This window comes from Chelonoidis abingdonii, chromosome 23 (assembly GCF_003597395.2).
Source record: "Chelonoidis abingdonii isolate Lonesome George chromosome 23, CheloAbing_2.0, whole genome shotgun sequence".
In the NCBI taxonomy this organism is placed as follows: Eukaryota; Metazoa; Chordata; order Testudines; family Testudinidae; genus Chelonoidis; species Chelonoidis abingdonii.
Genome location: NC_133791.1, coordinates 21,573,614 through 21,591,300, shown reverse-complemented (window position 1 = coordinate 21,591,300; position 17,687 = coordinate 21,573,614). Strand labels below are relative to the sequence as shown.

General features: G+C 42.3%; 1 protein-coding gene across 1 annotated transcript in view; it reads left to right on the top strand.

Moving 5' to 3' along the window:
- USP48 (ubiquitin specific peptidase 48) overlaps positions 1-17,687 on the top strand; it is a 51,816-nt gene that overhangs the window by 17,961 nt on the left and 16,168 nt on the right. Inside the window, exons 12-16 of the mRNA XM_075060362.1 lie at positions 4,298-4,498; positions 5,587-5,701; positions 6,024-6,154; positions 8,044-8,115; positions 17,191-17,315. Of these exons, the coding sequence (XP_074916463.1) occupies positions 4,298-4,498; positions 5,587-5,701; positions 6,024-6,154; positions 8,044-8,115; positions 17,191-17,315 (644 nt within the window). The remainder of the gene's footprint in view (positions 1-4,297; positions 4,499-5,586; positions 5,702-6,023; positions 6,155-8,043; positions 8,116-17,190; positions 17,316-17,687) is intronic.

The window sequence follows — 17,687 nt, the reverse complement described above, 5'->3', positions numbered from 1 at the left end:
CATACTTTGGCCAAAATTTTCAAACTTGGCTTTCCAGATTTAGCACTTGATTCCAAATTAAGGCACCTAAGTACAAGGCCTGACTTTTCGTCCAGAGAGATTGAGCACCAACAACTTTAGGTCAGTGGGAGCTGCATCTAGAGCTCGACACCTTTAAATATCCTGTGACTTCTGTTCAGATTTTTAACTTTAAATATCCAGGTTTGAAAATTATGGTATTTATGCTTAAAACTAATGAAAAGCTGTGAAGTGAAGGCAGGTGTTCACCCTGGATTCCCCACTGTTGGATCCATGCTCTGAGTGTACACCTCTACCTCGATATAATGCTGTCCTTGGAAGCCAAAAAATCTTACCGCGTTGTAGGTGAAACTGTGTTATACTGAACTTGCTTTGATCTACTGGAGCGTGCAGTCCCTCCCCCCCGGAGCACTGCTTTACCGCATTATATCCAACTTTGTGTTATATCGAGTGGCGAGTTATCAAGGTAGCGGTGTATTTTTGAAGTGTCATTGCTAAATCGAGGATGCTGGGGCATTCTCTTCTCAGATATGGGTCACTTTTGGAGAACAAGAATTACATGTAATTTCCTGTTACTTTGGCTTTCTAAACATAATTAGAATAGTTTGCTATTGGTGATATTTATTTCTTATAAAATTTTCATATGACAGGTTTCCATTCATGCTGCTTGCATTTTGTAAATCAAGTTGGTGGTCCAAGTTTCTCTTTCAGTTGCATGAAATGGGGTTTTTTTTGTCCCAAGATGTCCCATTAGAAATGGTTTAACTGAATCCTCCAGAGACTGTGGCCATGTTTTATGTACAGTGAATACACTATAGCCATAGTGAAGCTTACACTTTTTCAGATAAACCATATTTATGTAGAATCATTTCCTGAGATGTAGAAGCTGCAGATTGTGCTGAGGAACAGTTTGAGGCCTAAGATTATGAAACATCCAGTGTTCATTACAGTACATAAAGTATTTGGTTACAGCTTTGCTGTGCCTTTGTATATGAAATGTGAAGGATTGTTTCCCCATATTGACTTTATAAATGCAACTGGCAGTGGAAATTTCAGAAGTGTTGTTGATGCATCAGCCAGGTGTATTTAATTTCCTGACCTCTCCCTCTCTCTCTTTCTTCACCCTCCTACCCAGTTAATCTTCCAATATTCTTTTAGAAAAGCCAGTGATTATCTTTTCAGTATTGACTAGATTTGGTGTGCAGAAGTAAAATATGTTGCTCAATATGTAATTAAATCTGTCTTAGAACCCAAAGATGATTGGCACTAATGGAAAATAAGAAAAAGCATTATTTAAGATCAGCATTTTGCCATTGTGGCATTTCATAGCAGTTTGTTAATTACATTTCCAGTGGCTTTTTCTTTAAAATTCCTCGTTTTCCAAGTATAGCCAGGCTGTTTTGGGTTACATGTGTCATTAATGTGACTTTGTATCCAGATATTTGACTCAAGTATTTTATATAAAGCCATTCATTCCTTCTAGTGTCTGTGCTGGTATGTCTGATCCTCCAGAAATTGCACCTGTGTATTTTGTAAATGTGTAGAAAAGCATTTCTTGTTTAAAAAAACAAAACAGAAATTGCTACAATCTTAAATTGTTAGTATTATGTAATTTTGAGTCAGCTTCTCCTTCAGTATAGGTTTTTAATGTGGGGTCTGTGCTTTTTCTGAATGCTAATTTTTGACAAATTTCCTTGACTTAAAAATAATAATAATAAAAAAAAATTGCTTGATATTTTCATGGTTTCCTCCTTACAGCCAAATCTTGCATTGTTACTGTGACATCCTGTTGCTCTCGAGTCTATTTTGATAGTTCATTGTGTACTTGGGCAGTATGGATTAAGAATTCAAATATCAAAAATATTTTTCCAACCAAAATGCAGAAATTGAGCATTATTTTAAATCTGATAGATGAAGCAAATTTGGTGAAGTAGTTCCGATTTATTATTTAATTTGTATTACTGTAGCACAGGGGTCGGCAACTTGCAGCACGAGGCCAAAGACAGTATGTGAGCCAATTTTTAATGGCATGCCGCTGCCTGCTGAGGTCCTGGCCCCACTCAGCCTCCTCACCCACCTCTCTCCTGTGGGGGCAGGAGGTAGAAGCTTGGTCTTGCAGGCAGCCAAGCTCCCCCTCCCCCACTTTTTCCCCCAGCGTTCTGCCTTCCTGCACTGCTTCCTCCTCTTCCTTGCGCTGATCAGCTGATGGCCCTTGCCAAGGGGAGGGGGAGTGGAGTTGCAGTGCGCTCACTGCTCCGGGGAGGAGGCTGAGAAGAGGTGAGGACGGATGGGGCCCTGGGGAAAGGGATGGAATCGGGCATATTCCCTCCAACCCCCTACCATGAGCTGCTCCTGGCAGGGGGCTGGGAGCACCCCTACGAGCTGAGCACCCCAGCCTCTGCCCTGACCCCTGCACCCCCCACACATATCCAGCCATCCCACACCCTGGCTCCTGCACCCCCTCACGCACCTCCAGCCCCCATTCTGACTCCTGCATCCCCCACACATACTGACGCGCCCCATGCCCTGCCTCTTGTACCCCCTCCCCATATCCCCACCCTCACCGTGAGCACCAAACGGGAGCTCCTGCACCTGCCCCCCCTTTCCCCCCATTCCACCTGCACCCCCAGTCTGGGATCCCAGCCTCGCTCAGCCTGCTGCCAGTCTGGGGTCCCAGCTGCTGGCCCCACTCAGCCCGCTGCAGAACTAGGTGAATAGAACCCCAGGCTGACAACGTGCTGAGTGGGCTGGTGGCGTAAGATCAGCATTTTAATTTAATTTTAAATTAAGCTTCTTAAACATTTTGAAAATCGTGTTTACTTTACATACAACAGTTTAGTTACATAATATAGACTTATAGAGAGAGACCTTCTAAAAAACATTAAAATGTATTACCGGCACGTGAAACTTTAACTTAAAGTGAATAAGTGAAGATTCGGTACGCCACTTCTGAAAGGTTGCCAACCCCGCTACAGCACCTAGGAGCCCTAATCATGGGCCAGACCCCCTTTGTACTGGGTGTTGTACAGACACAGAACAGACAGTCCCTTGTCCCAAGACTTTACAATCTAATCTAAAGAAATAGCGCTCTGCCTGATGAATACATGCTGTAAAAAGCAACCTGTAAATCCAGGTTAACTTGACTGATACTGTTGATAGCTTATGATATTTAACAAAAACTTGTTCTGGGGAACATGTATCATCAGAAGTTTGATGTCAGAGCTGTTCAGAAGAGTGAGAGGTTCAGTGCTTCAACAGTAACATGAACGTACAAGGTTCTGTTTTGGAAGCAAAACCCTCAACAATCTGTGTTTGAAAAATTGGCAGCATATCACATGCAAACTTCTATTTGTCTGTTATACAGGCAGTAGATAAACTTACTCACTGTAGTTCTAGTTAGGGTTAACTGCTAGCATTTATCATCTAGATTCCCCTGATTTCTTGTAATGTACTTTAAGCACATAGGGATTAGCGTGTTGTTTCAAGACATCTAATTCTTTATAATTGTATAAATTGTATCCTGTCCTCTTATGACTATCCTAGTTAGTGTATCTGTGCTGTGTATAGCCGTGTCAGTCCCAGAATATTAGAGAGGCAAGGTGGGCGACCCTCGGAGTGCATTTCCCAGGCCTGAAGAAGAGCTCGGTATAACCATGAAAGCTTGTCTCTCTCACCAACAGAACTTGGTCCAATAAAAGATATTATCTCACCCACCTTGTCATTAATAGTTAATATATATCAGATACACTAACCTTTATTACACTCCTATATTATTACTTTAAACGTCTAATTTACATATTTACCTCATAATTAAGGAAAACAGACTTTTGAATGGAGCATTTAGCTTCTCAAAGTAATATATTGCATTCTCTCCTGATTTAACAGTAGGAAGATTTTTCCAGTAATGTTCTGAAATAAAATAAGCTACTGTAGCCAAAAGGTGTTGCAGTTTGAAAATGTTCTCTGGCTTCACTAGCCAGTTTCCTATTTGAATTTAAAATGATACTTGTCTCAGATGTAATTTCACACAGCTGTTGACTTCTAGAAGGGACACCATGATATAAAACTACATAGTTAACATCAGAATTGGCATGGAAACAGAATTAGGTATTTGAAAATATTGTATAATGGGAATCTAACTTTTTTGGGTGAAGATTCCCCCACAAACTTTTTAATTTAATAAAGGTACTGTTGAACAGTAGAGTAATTTTAAAATGTGATCTCTTGTATCATGTACTTGTGGAAATGTACAGGTTTGTTTCTGTTCACTTTTTTCCAGGGTGCCCGTATGAGTTTGTGTCTCTTGAATGGTTACAGAAATGGCTGGATGAATCTACCCCTCCCAAACCCATAGATAACACTGCATGCTTGTGCTCACATGGCAAATTGCACCCTGATAAAATATCAATTATGAAGAGGATATCTGAGTATGTTGCTGACTACTTCTACAGGAGATACGGAGGGGGGCCCAGGCTAAATGGTAAGATTAAACTATAGTATCTGGATATAAAGCACTCTCACATGGCAAGCTTTTGGGGGGATTTAAATTTTTGTATATTGAAATTTTGTTTTGCATCCTTTGTCAATATAATGTAGCTTCATCTTTGGCCAGAATAGCCTCCTGCTTGTATTTTTCCAGATGGCTGCTTTTGAGAGCACTGCTTAGTTATGGTGAAGTAGATAGGCTGACTAGGGAACATGAATGGTGGATATATTTCAGATCTTGATTCTTCTTTGTGCCTTGAAGCAGTTTTGTTCAGTCACTTAAAAAATGAAATAAAATAAAAAAAAAAGTACATTTAGGTAGAAACAACTTGAAACGTTAGTATTTTAAAAAGTTTCATTAAAGTAAACTTTCTGTAAAATAGCAAAACTTGTATAAAGATCCTAAAATTGGGGAGTGGTGGAGATCCTGGGCCCATTATTTCTACAGATGCTGTATAGGCAGCGCCTCATGTATTGTATCATTCTCTGCTGAGAAGAGCCAGTGTTTTGGAACCCTATTCTCAGAGCAGTGAAGAAGTGAGGGTGTGCTAACCAAGGAGAGAAACTGTCTTCTTTCACTTGTAGATTTCCCCCAAGCAGCCCAGTACCTAGAAAGTATATTTATAGTGTGTATACACTGCATGTTTACATACTGTGGCAGGTTTTTTGTGAATGGTAAAACTGCTGTTGCACATTTCTGAACTTTCCTTTTTAAACTCACGGTTTACCTAGGTCTACACATATTGCTGTTTTCAAGCTTATTGTAGTAAATATAAACTGTTAATATCAGAAATGCAGACTTGTGAAACTGAGGTGATGAGAAATGTTGATACTAAAGGAACAAACCCACCCTTATAAAAACTTACTCCAATTATATCTAAATTTGGTCCAGTTCAGCTGTTACCATGTATTTGCATCTAATTCATTGGTAGTAGAAAATGCCACTGTCAGTAACTACATTAAGCCTACTTGACTGACAGCATCTCCAAATGGTGATGCCTGATCTTGCAAAAATCTTAGTTTTGTTTTTAAGTGTAGCAGTAGTATTCTTGTAACACAGTGGTGTCTTTTTTGTTTCTCTAGTTAAAGCACTTTGCAAGGACTGTGTGGTAGAGAGGTGTCGAATACTACGACTGAAAAACCAATTAAACGAAGACTATAAAACTGTCACAAACTTGCTGAAAATTACAGTAAAGGGGTACGTGGTGCTGACACCTTCCAATGTTTGCATTGCACAAGTCTATTGTCAGTGACGTTAAAATCTCATTTAAAAAAAATTAAATTGTTTGCAGCATTGTAGCCATGTTGGTCCCAGGATATAAGAGAGACAAGGTGGGAGAGGTAATATCCTTTATTGGACCAACTCCTGTTGGTGAGAGAGAGAAGCTTTTGAGCTTACACATAAGCTTCAGGACATGAAGAGCTGTCTTTCATCAACAGGAATTGGTTCATTCTGAGCCAATAGCTGTAAATCTAAGTTATGGTTTGTATTGTAAATGGTAGTCTCTTTTTCTATACAGTAATGATGGATTTTGGGTTGGAAAGTCATCCTTGCGGAGTTGGCGTCAGTTGGCTCTGGAACAGTTAAATGAACAAGATGATGATGCAGACCAGAATAATGGAAAAATGAATGGAGATGCGCAAAACAAAGGTAGCTGTTTAAAACCAAGCAACCCAGTTTCTCCCACTACCTGATAAATAGATTGGATGTTCCTATAGTATTAATTAAGCGTTCTAGCTGTTCTATTTAGTTGTAGGGATTGTTTTGAGCAGGTCTGAATGATATACAGTAGAATATCAAAGTTACGAACTGACCAGTCAACCACACATCCCATTTAGAACTGGAAGTATACAATCAGGCAGCGGCAGAGTTCTCCCCCTACTCCCACCCAAGATAAGCAAATACAGTACTGTTAAACAGAAACTACTAAAATAATAATGGGATAGCAACATTTTTCTTCTGCCTATTAAAGATCAAATCTGTATTAAGTCAATGTTCAGTTGTAAACTTTTGAAAGAACAACCATAACGTTTTGTTCAGAGTTACGAACAGCCTCCATTTCCGAGGTTTTTGTAACTCTGCAGTTCTACTATAGTACAAAGTAGCATATATTAGATCCATATTTTGAGCAATTTCAAAAGCGGTATATACTTTTGAAGAAAAAAAGTTTTCGGCAGGTCAAACTCTGCCCTCACGACACCTGTGTAATCCCACTAAGGATGTAAATACTGTTTTTTTAAAAAAGTAACTGTTCATTAAAATTGTATTGGTTAAACATTTAACTGTTAATGAGTTCACAACATAGGTGCGGCAACTAGGGATGTGAGGGGGGAGGGGAAGGGGGAGCGGTGTGTCCTGCAGCACCCCCACGTTTTACATGGGGTCCTAGCTGCTGCCCCATGTCCAAACTGAGATGGGAAAGGGGCCAAAGCTGGGGGCAGACGCAGGGCCGGCAGGCAAAATCCCAGGCACAGCACATTAGGCATTTAAATGTTAACTCAGTACATTACCAATAAGACTGATGCTTATCGGTTAACTGGTTAACTTTTTACATCCCTAACTCCCAGTTAAAACTGAAGGTAGAATCTGGCCCTGCACTTGGAGCTCAAGGCCATGTCTACACTATGGGTGCTATTACAGTCCAGCTATGACACTGTAGCTATGCCGCTGCAGCACCGTAATGTAGATGGTTCCTTTAGCGATAAAAGGGTTTTTTCTGTGGCTGTAGGAACTCCACGTATGGCAGCTAAGTTGATGGAAGCATTCTTCCATTGGCTAGTTGTACCTACACTGGAGCTTAGCTTGGCATTTTTCACACCCTCTGAGTGCTGTAGCTGTGATGTAAAACAACTTGCAAGTGTAAAACAGGCCTCAATTGTCAACAGTTTAGGTGCAATCCATTTTATTTTGGCCTGCAGAGCTAATGGGAATGACTAGTAAAAACTTTCCTTTGTCAAAGTAAGCGCATGTTACTTTCTGTTACTTCTGATATTGCCCACAGTGTTGTAGGCACTTTCCAAAACAGAAAAGGCACAATTCTATCTGCATGTTACTCACATTGAACCCTTCCAGACGGAGTGGTTCTTGGCCTCATTTGAAGCCATTGTGGAGCAGCAATGAGGACATCTGGTTTGGATCAGACTCCTCAAAGCAGAGAGCTGACTAATATTTTGCCTGTAAGATTTGTTCCCTCCACTCTGATCTGGTGGTAACTTTTTTCTTTTAATTCTGATCTGAGCTATTTGGGAGCAGCAAAGAGCCCAGGTGTTCTAACTATAATGAATGCTACCTTTTGTAGTCTCATATAGAAGATAGTCTTGCGCTCCATGAACTTTAGAGCACTCACAATATATTGTAAAGCACAATCCTGCCCTGGTACTGGAGGAATGGGCCAATAAACTTAAAGGCATATTGTTGAAGTTTCCTCAGTGTTAGAATTTTGCAGCAATTTGAAAAGGAAGCAAATTGTTACAGTTCCTCCAAAAGATCAAATTCTACTACAGAGAGCTTTTGTGCAATCTGCTTTTTGTTTTGGTCAGATGAGTCAACTGAAGAAAAGAGGGAGGAGGAAGAGGAGTTAAATTTTAATGAAGACCTTGTTTGCCCACATGGTAAGTGTGTATGTAGGGGGCAGAACTGAACACGTGTCGTATTTGGATGACCCACCATTTATAGACGGATCTTCCATATTTCTTCTTTAAAACCCAAGATTAACTGGGCTTAATTAAGTTTATTTCTGACTGACTTTGCTTTTCTTAAATGTTTATCATTTGATCTTGAGCTGTGATCGCATCAGATCTCACTAGCTAGTGTGATGTTGGTATAGATTTGATGGGAGACCTACAAGGAGAACCTAGATCAGTGATACTCAATTTAGGTGTACGCATAGGCTGATTTGAAAATTTTATGACAAGAGGCAGGCCATTGTCAGAGAAGACTGACAAAATAAACTAACTTCTAGCTGCCAATAAAGACCTTAATTGTAATATAAATATTAATGTTTTTATCTTTTAACAAAGTTTATAAATCAACATTATTACCTGTGTTTGTGGCAATCTAGTGGAAGAGGTGGCATCAGTGATATCTGGCAAGCTTTGTGAAAAGTGGTTTGTAGGAGATAAGGGCAAGGCATATGAACTGGTGAAGATGCTCATCTGTAAGGTGATTGTGGTGTTATTTTTTTATAATGTTCATAGTAGAAAACCCATATTCGCAGAGGTATGTTGATCCAAACATTGTTAAAAGATGGCTAGATTCTGGCTATTCTGAAACTGGTCAGAATATTGAGTCCAGAAATCACAAAGTCCTACTTCTCTGAATTTTTCCTTCAAGAACATCTGAGCTCTGGAGCCTTACAATTTCTAATTCAAAGGCACCTTCATCACCTGAATCAAGAGTGTTCTTTGTTTCAGCGGAGACAACAAATGGATCACGAACAAATAAAAGCAAATCCTTTGGAATTTTAAAACTCTCAAATCGAATTTTAAAATTTTTGATGAGATTTTTTTTTAGGAATTCTTGCATTGTTTTCATTGAAGTTTCATCTGTAGCAATAGCATGCAATGTGTGAAAGTACAACATCTTTCCTGTTAAGTCTGTCTGAAAGATTTCAAGATTCTTCTGAAAGGCGTACGTTTTTTCAAAGAGATTCCCAATGCTGCTTGCATGGCCTTGGAGCTGCAAGTTAAGGGAATTCAAGTGACCAGAAATATTGCACAGAAAAGCTATCTGTGACAGGGAACATCATTCCTAAATTCCATGAACTCACAAGCTTTGTTGGTCTTGTGGTTTGAAAGAAATTCTATTTATTTTTGAATTGCACAAAACCTCTCTAACACTCACCCCCTACATAATGATGATCTCTGGTTGTACTGGAACAGGTCACTGTGTTTGCTGAAATGTCCTGTAAAAGGACATTTAAAAGACAGAGTGTTGCAAGCTGGAAATTGAATGTGTGCAGTTCACCAGTCTCATCACAATACTCATTGAGGTGTTTTTTTTTTTCCAAGTCCCCAGACAACTTACTGCACAGGTCAGTCTGGTAAATGATGCAGTGAAGTGTATTTAATGAGGGGTATATCATGGCCAAACTGTAGAGCAAAGACTTTCTCTTTCCCTGTCGTGGAAGGACCTCCATCTGTAACCAGCAAATTTACTTTCTGCAGAGCTAAACTTTTTTCAAAAGTGCTTTTTACCTTTTCAAAAATGATCTCTCCTGTAGTGTAGATTTCTAGTGGTATTAAGCACAAAAAGTCTTCCTTGAAAACTTCACTGTCATAAAATCTGACAGATTCGTCCGCTTCAAGAAACATCACTTTTAAATTGGAAGGCAGTGCTGACAAACAGTTCTCATAAATTACCTCCAATCTTCACACTGCTATGGATCAGGGAAGGGAACTTGCTTCACAATGTCATCCTTATTTCTATCTCTGTCAAAAAGCTCCTCCAGCATTTCCAGCGTGCACTCCTTCACAAGGTTGGCATCCAGGAAAGGCTTTTTCTTTTTAGCCAGTACCAACATTATCCAAAAGGAAACAGCTGTTGCTTGTCATATATAGTCGATGATATTGTGAGAATATTTGAAGTGATACAAAGACTACATATTTTCAATTTTGTCACATCTTGCAACACTGCCAGGAGGATAGGCTACATTGAAGTTTCTGTTCTTTTATTCAAAGTGGTGCCTTAAGTTGATGACCGTACAGATAGAAACAGTGGTTTGGCATATTAAACGCAAAGGTTTTTCATTTAAATGAGGTGGCATAATAAGAAAATCTGCTGACCAATTTGGGTTAAAGGCTCGGTTTTCGCTGTCAAGTTTGCAACGTTGTGACGAAGTGGGGGATTTGTGACAAACGTTTACTCCCACTCATTCATTTTTGGCTCCATTTCCATCACTAATGAAAAACGGATGGCATCCTAACTAAATCGTAGCCGATGCTATCATAAGAACTTAAGATCCAGTAAGCAGTGCTTTAATTTGGCCCCGGCACTCATGGGCTCCAGGCCAGCAGCCACCACTCTCCGGCCGTCCAACTTTGAAGGTGGTGCTGCTGGTGGTGGTTGTGCTGCCTTCAGACCTGGGCACCCAGCCGGCAGCTACTACTCTGTGGTCACCCAGTCAGTGGTTCATTTGTAGAGGGGCTTGCTGGCACTGAGTCCCAACACCTCTTTCTTTACAGATGAAGCACTGCCATTAAGTTACTTACTAAGGAAGTCCTAGGCAAATGATACACAGCACATCACTGTTTATTAATTTAATTATAAACATTTTTTTTCAGGTGTGCTGGTTGGCCACAGAGAGAGCCTGGGTGGGCCACATTTGGGCTGCGGGCCACCTATTGAGAATCACAGACCTAGATGTTGCAGAAAGTTATTAGCAATTCAGTTGGTATTGCTCTTCCCTCTGATCTTTTGGCGCTAAACTACTGCCTCAATATGAAATAGAAGGATTCTGTTCTGTGGCAGGGAGCTGTTTTTTGGATAAGACAAAAGTCCATGGTCTGTGGCTAAAGTTTATGAAAGCTGTGAAAGTACTTTGAGGTTTTGGATGAAATATACTGTGCAATCAGTTGTGATTAAGGCTACATTTTAGTCGCTGGTATTTTTAGTAAAAGTCATGGACAGGTCACAGGCAGAAAACAAAAATTCACATGTCCGTGTCTTATACAATATACCCCTGACTAAATATTTGGGAGGGGGGGCAGAGGGGCACCATGAGTGCTTAGGGGTGGGGGGGTCAGTGGCCTGGAGGCGCTTGGGGAGGGCTCAGTGAGGGGAGGGTTTGGTGGGGCTGGCAGGCTCCCTATCTGGCTCCACTCCTCCCCAGAAGCAGCAAATCCCTCAGCCCCTAGGTGGAGGCGCAGCCTGGCAGCTCTGCACGTTGCCTCTGTTCCAAGCGCTGTCTCCGCAGCTCCCATTGGCTGGGAACTACGGCCAATGGGAGCTGTGGGGGTGGTGGTTGTAGGCGGAGGCTGTGCACGGAGCTCCCTGACAGTGCCTCCGCGTAGAAGCCAGGGGATGTCCCCTCTTCCTGGAGCCACCCAACCCGCCTCTGAGGTAAGCACCGCCCAGAGCCCTCACCTCCTTCCATGCGCCGGCCCAGAGCCCTCTCCCACATCCGAATTCCTGCTGCTGCTGGGAAGCGGGGCACGGTGGCCCAAGATTGCCCTAGCAGCAACCAGTGCAGCTGGCCCACGGGCTGCCTAAGCTGCTCAGGTGGCCCCTGGGCCAGCTGCACTGGCCACTGTAGAAGTCCAAGAGGTCCCAGAAAGTCATGGAATCCGTGACCTCCGTGACAAACTTGCACCCTTACTCATGATTATTTGTGGCATGGTATCCGTTCCCTTCCTTCTTGTACATTAAGAGAATAAAAATTCTCTAAAGGTGAGACACTGTGGACGTGCGGGATAAAAAATACTTGCAGTAAATATTTTGGTATCCTCGACATCAGGATTGTAATCAAATTGCTGAGTATTTTGAAACCTGTTCCATATGTTATAAGCCTAACATGAGATGCTGTATAACATTGTGATGGATAATTAGTTGCATCCTCTATTATCCCTGTTTTTAAGTCTCCCTTTTTGTGCAGAATATTGACACTTTTCATAGACTGTAACTGCTCCATTTTGGAGGTATTATCATAATGTATTCGTAGCAGTTAAGCCTTCAGGTCTGTGTGGGACAGTTAATGGCTGTGACAAGCATGTATGCATTATTGTCAGTTGATATGAATTAACAATGCAATCTCCACCACTGAAACTAATGAGATGCACGCTTTTGGATTAATAAAGCTGTATTCTCAAATAGAATGTTTAAAATATCTTTTTTAACCCTTTTTCATTGTTATTGTGCATTGTAATTGACAGTCCCACAAAGCTAGTATAAAACTGCAGAGCAGAATGATGAAACGCCATAAAAATAAGCATTTTGAAAATGTTTCTCTAAAAAATTACTAGTTTCATTATAAATTGATCTGTGACTTTGGTCCACATAAAAAAATAAATGACATTAAATATTGGGGCCATCAAAAGTTCAGGTTTCATTATCCTGAGCTAACGTCAGATTGTTCTTGTAAAATGCTCTTTTCACTTTATGCGTTCAAAATTTTCCATTGTATTAAGTGTATCAGCTGATCTGTTTTCTCTGTAATAGACAGTTAATTTTGCAGAGGAGGAAACTACTTCCTTCATGGTGCTTTCTGCAGAGTCCAGGGCTTGATCTGTTAGGTCTGGTTTGCATCCAAAAATATCATAAAGGTTTTTCCCTTATGAATTCCCACTGCCATCATCTTATAGGCATATGTCAGGAACCTTTTTCATCTCCAATTCCAGAGGATTGTTATTTCTTTCTCTGGTAGTTTCCTGACCTCGTTGAATAATTTCTGTGCACAGTATTTTAAAATTCTGCACGTTTTATTTGTCAATAAACAAATGCAGAGGCTCCAGCATGGCAGTGGGGAGCACAGTGCACTGGCTGTACAAAGGTGGGAGATCACCCTACAGCAGGGAATGGCAAACTATGGCTGGCGGGTTCGATCCGGCCCCTGAGCCGTTTTAAGCTGTCCTACGAGCTCGAGCTGGGTCGGGGGCCGCACCACACGGCTCCTGGAAGCCGTGGCATGGCTCCTTTCCAAGGGTCGGGGGCCGCTCCATGCATAGGAGCTGGAGAAGGGACATACCACTGCTTCCGGGAGCCACTTGAGGTAAGCGCTGCTTGAAACCTGTACCCCTGAGCCTCTCCCCATTCCCTAACCCCTACCCCAGCCCTGATCCCCCTCCTGCTTTCCAAATCCCTTGATTCTAGCACAGGGCACCCTCCTGCACCCCAAAGCTCTCATTCCCAGCCCCACCCCAGAGCCTGTACCCCCATCCGGAATATGCACTCCTTCCTGCACCCTTGCCCTAGCCCTGACCCCCCCTCAGTCCCAGTCCAGAGCACCCTCCTACACCCCAAACTTCTCATCCGCAGCTCCACCCTAGTGCCTGTACCCCCAACCAGAGCTCTTGCCCCCTTCTGCACCCCAACCCCACTTTTGTGAGCATTCATGGCCCACTATACAATTTGTATTCCCCGATGTGACCCTCAGGCCAAAAAGTTTGCCCACCCCTGCCCTACAACCTCCCCATCCCTGGGACACGGACTCAGTGGTGAGGCTGTACCTGACCCTAACACAGCACAAGGCCTGAGCCTGCCCCAGATACACCCTGGGGCCCTGCACATCAGTGTGGGGCAGACAGGATCCAAATGTGGAGAGACTCAGTGTGGGGGGGATCCAGATGTGAGATGAGAGGATTCTGTGTGGGACAATCTGGGTGTGCAAACAGCTCAGTGGGGGATCTAGGTATGGGGGGATCTGGATGGGGAATTCCAGGTGCAGGGGCAATGGGACCCTGCAGGGGCTTCCAGGTGAAAGTGGTTGGGGTTCAGCGGAGGGGTCTGGGGGAGTGGGGCTTGGTGGCGTGGGGGTCTGGGTGCAGCTAGTTGGGGGACAGTGGCATGGGGGTCTGGATGTGGAAGCTCAGGTCGGTGGGGCTTGTCAGTCTGGGGGGGTTCAGTGTGGAGCTCAGCGGGGGTGATATGGTAGCAAGGGGGGGGCTCCAGATGCAGGGGTTGAGGTTCAGTGGGGTGGGGTTTAACTATGGAGGGCTAGGGAGGCTCTGGGTGTATAGGGTGAGGCTTGGTATGGGTGTCAGGGCATAGGAGGTCTAGATGCACGGGGGTTGAGCAGATGAGAGAGCAGCTCCCTGTGCAACGACCCCTCCCCTGCACAGCTGATGAGCAATAGGGGCAGGAAGGAGGGGAGGATGCTGAGTTTCCTGCAGCTGAGAGAGGTTTCTGGGGGTGGGTCTGACACAGCCCCAGCCAGTCCTTGCAGGAGAAGAGGAAGTCCCATCTTCTCCAGCCTCCAGCCCGGCTGGGACTAGCAGCTGATCCTGGCTCAGGGTAGGAGCCACTAGCTGGGGTGTCCTCAGTCCTGCGGTGATTTACCTCTCCTCCAGGTGCCCGAAACAATGTACCTGCGCAGCTAGGGAGTGGCACTTGACTGCTCTTGCCACTTCCCTGCCAGAAAGTCACTTTTCTGCAGAGAAGCAAAGAAATCTGCGGGGGACGTGAATTCTGTGCACGCGCAGTGGTGCACAATTCTCCCAGGAGTAAATGGTCAGTGTCTTTGCCTTCTAGATGGTACAGCATTTGTACATTCTGATCAGATTTTCCACCTATCACTATAGCTTGTTGGTCTGGTTTCATAAATCTTATGATGTCAGAGCAATTACTTGCACAATCTTATTTTCATGTCCCTGACGGTTTCTGGAAATCATTCAAGTCCTGTTTTCCCCATATGGAGAGCCTAGGTTAATAATTGGTCAAATTTAGCAACTGTTTCATTAAATGCTATTTTAAAACAATTCAGTCTGGCCTTCATTTATTGTCATAAATGCAGGAATGGAGTGTTGCTATTTTTTTCTTTGGGAAGTTGGCAGTTGTTTAGACTTTGGCAGAATGAGAGATGACGACAGGTCAGTGGCATTGAAGACTTGTTCTAATACTAAAGAAATAGAGCCAAGGCGTTTCCTCGGTGTGTTTTTCTGTATCTTGTGGCTAACAAACCCATTTCGTGCTGGGGTAGACTATAGAAAGAGAAGAAAATGTTAAATAGTTCTTAGCTAGCCTCTTCTCCCTCAACTATAGCAACTTTTCAAGTGTTTTTTCTTCCCACTGTTGGTTAATACCCACTTTAAAGGTTGAGCATCATTCTTTCCCATGTCAGTGTTTGGTTGTTTGCTGTTTGCCGTTCACTACTTTTCCCTGTGAAAGGCACTGAAATTAATATTTTTCTGAAATATTATTTTTCTGAAATATTTTACTGAAATTAATATTTTTCTCATTTTATTGTGGATCAGCATTGTTACCACACCCTGTAATACCAGTGGGCTTTTGAAGCAGCAGCAGCAGTTAAATAGTGAGGGCTCAGTTGTGTTGTACCTCTCACCTTTACAATTATAAGTCAGGCAAAAATTTTGGCTGTCAGCAATGAAGTAGCGTAGTTTCTCATATATGAAATACTATGTTTTCCCACCATGTTGTCTTACACATAAATTTGATGCCTGTATTGCGGCGCAGTGACCTTTTTGGCATAGTTGTTACCAGGATAACTCATAAATACTTTCTATTAATTGGTTATCTTACTGATTGTCAGTTTTTTCTTTGTCAGTTTCCTAAAAAATAGTTCAAGATAAATGATATGTAATTAGCATCATTTTTAATAATATTTGGTACACCTCACTTCATATTTTCCTCTCACACAGAATTAATTCCACTCAACTGGATGTAATAAGGCACTCTCTTGATCAAAAGATTCAAGTGATGGAGTGGCATTCAGCTTTCTATGCACCGTTTGTGCAGTTCACTTTTTTCAAAAGGGGCATTATGGAAAGCGGAATCTGCCATGTTTAATTATGGTTTCTAACTGTGTTGAGTGTCCTGTGGAGCTTCACATTCTAAGCGATTGCTACAGAAATGTGGAGTTTTAAATGCAATAACACTTTCAGAAGGGTAGTTGTGGGATGTATGAGGAAAACATGTTGGACAGAATTTTCAGTGCCCAAAGTTAGGCACCTAAAGCCATATTTAGACAAATAAATCATGGTAGCCTTATTTTTCCAGAGGTACACCTCTACCCTGATATAACGCGACCCAATATAACACAAATTCAGATATAACGCAGTAAAGCAGTGCTCCGGGGAGGCGGGGCTGCGCGGTCGGACGGATCAAAGGAAGTTTGATATAATGCGGTTTCACCTATAATATAAGATTTTTTGGCTCCTGAGGACCGCATTGTATCAGGGTAGAGGTGTATGTAGCACATGCAGCTTCATTTTTAAGTCATTAAAAGTTGTGGGATGCTCAGCAGCTTTGAAAATCAAACCACTTTTTTAGGTACATAATTTGAGGCACCCATGAGTGGGAAAACCATTAACCCTTGTGTGTGCTTGTATCCTTGATCCTGGTTCTGTTCTTACCCTTAATTTCTCTTCCTGTTCCATGGATTTCTCTTTTTCCTTTTGTTGCATTTGAATCTGCTGCTTAGGCCAGTGGTGCTAGGACATTTTTAATAGTTGGGGAGCTGAAAGCCAGCTCCCTAACCCTGTCCATGCCTCTTCCTCCCAGAGCTGGGACCAGGAGCAGGACCATGTCTCCAGGAGGGGGAACCCAGACGGGGGTAAGGGAGCCAGGAGCCCCGTGTAAAACCTGGGTACTGCAGCACCCGTAGTTCCTGTGCCTATGGCTCAGGCACATGGTTTTGTAAATCCAAAGGGCAATCATGGTAGATTAAGATCTTTCTGTTTTTAAATAGAAATGCTGTTTTAAGAATGTATTGGGTTATCTTTTAAAATAATTAGCTATAATTCTTAAACCATACTGTTGCTGTGAGTAAGAACTAAAGTCCTACCTCCAGGAGGAAGCTTAATCATTGATGGGATAGAAATAAAGGCTGAAGGTGACTATTCTGTATAAGTTGCTCTTTTTCTTTTTATTCAAGTGTTGACACAGGTGTCAGATTATAAGGGTGTAAAATCTACTTCTGTATTCATACAGGTAATCTCTTAAATCTGTTTTAGTGCTGTGAAACTTTTGCTGAGTATGTGCAAAACAAAAATACTCTCTTGGATTTCTCCATGCAGGTGACCTATGCATATCAGAAAATGAAAGGAGGGTTGTTTCTAAAGAAGCCTGGAAAAAGCTCAAGCAGTATTTTCCAAAGGCCCCAGAATTTCCAAGTAGCAAAGAGTGCTGTTCCCAGTGCAAGGTATCTGAATATCTGATGACTTTGTAAGCCTTTTCACAGTTCATGTATGGTAGTAACTGTAGCTTTCATGTTGGCATTCCCCTGGCTTAAAATGCGTGGGAGGAAAAGAATTTGCTTTTACCTTTTTAATAGCACCTTTGAAAATAAAAACAAGTGGCCGAAAGGACTCTGTTTTCACAGTGACAAAGGGTCCTGTGGCACCTTATGGACCAGGGGCAGGCAACCTATGGCATGTGTGCTGAAGGCAGCACACAAGCTGATTTTCAGTGGCATTCTCACTGACCGGGTCCTGGCCTCCAGTCTGGGGGACTCTGCATTTTAATTTAATTTTAAATGAAGCTTCTTAAACATTTTAAAAACCTTATTTACTTT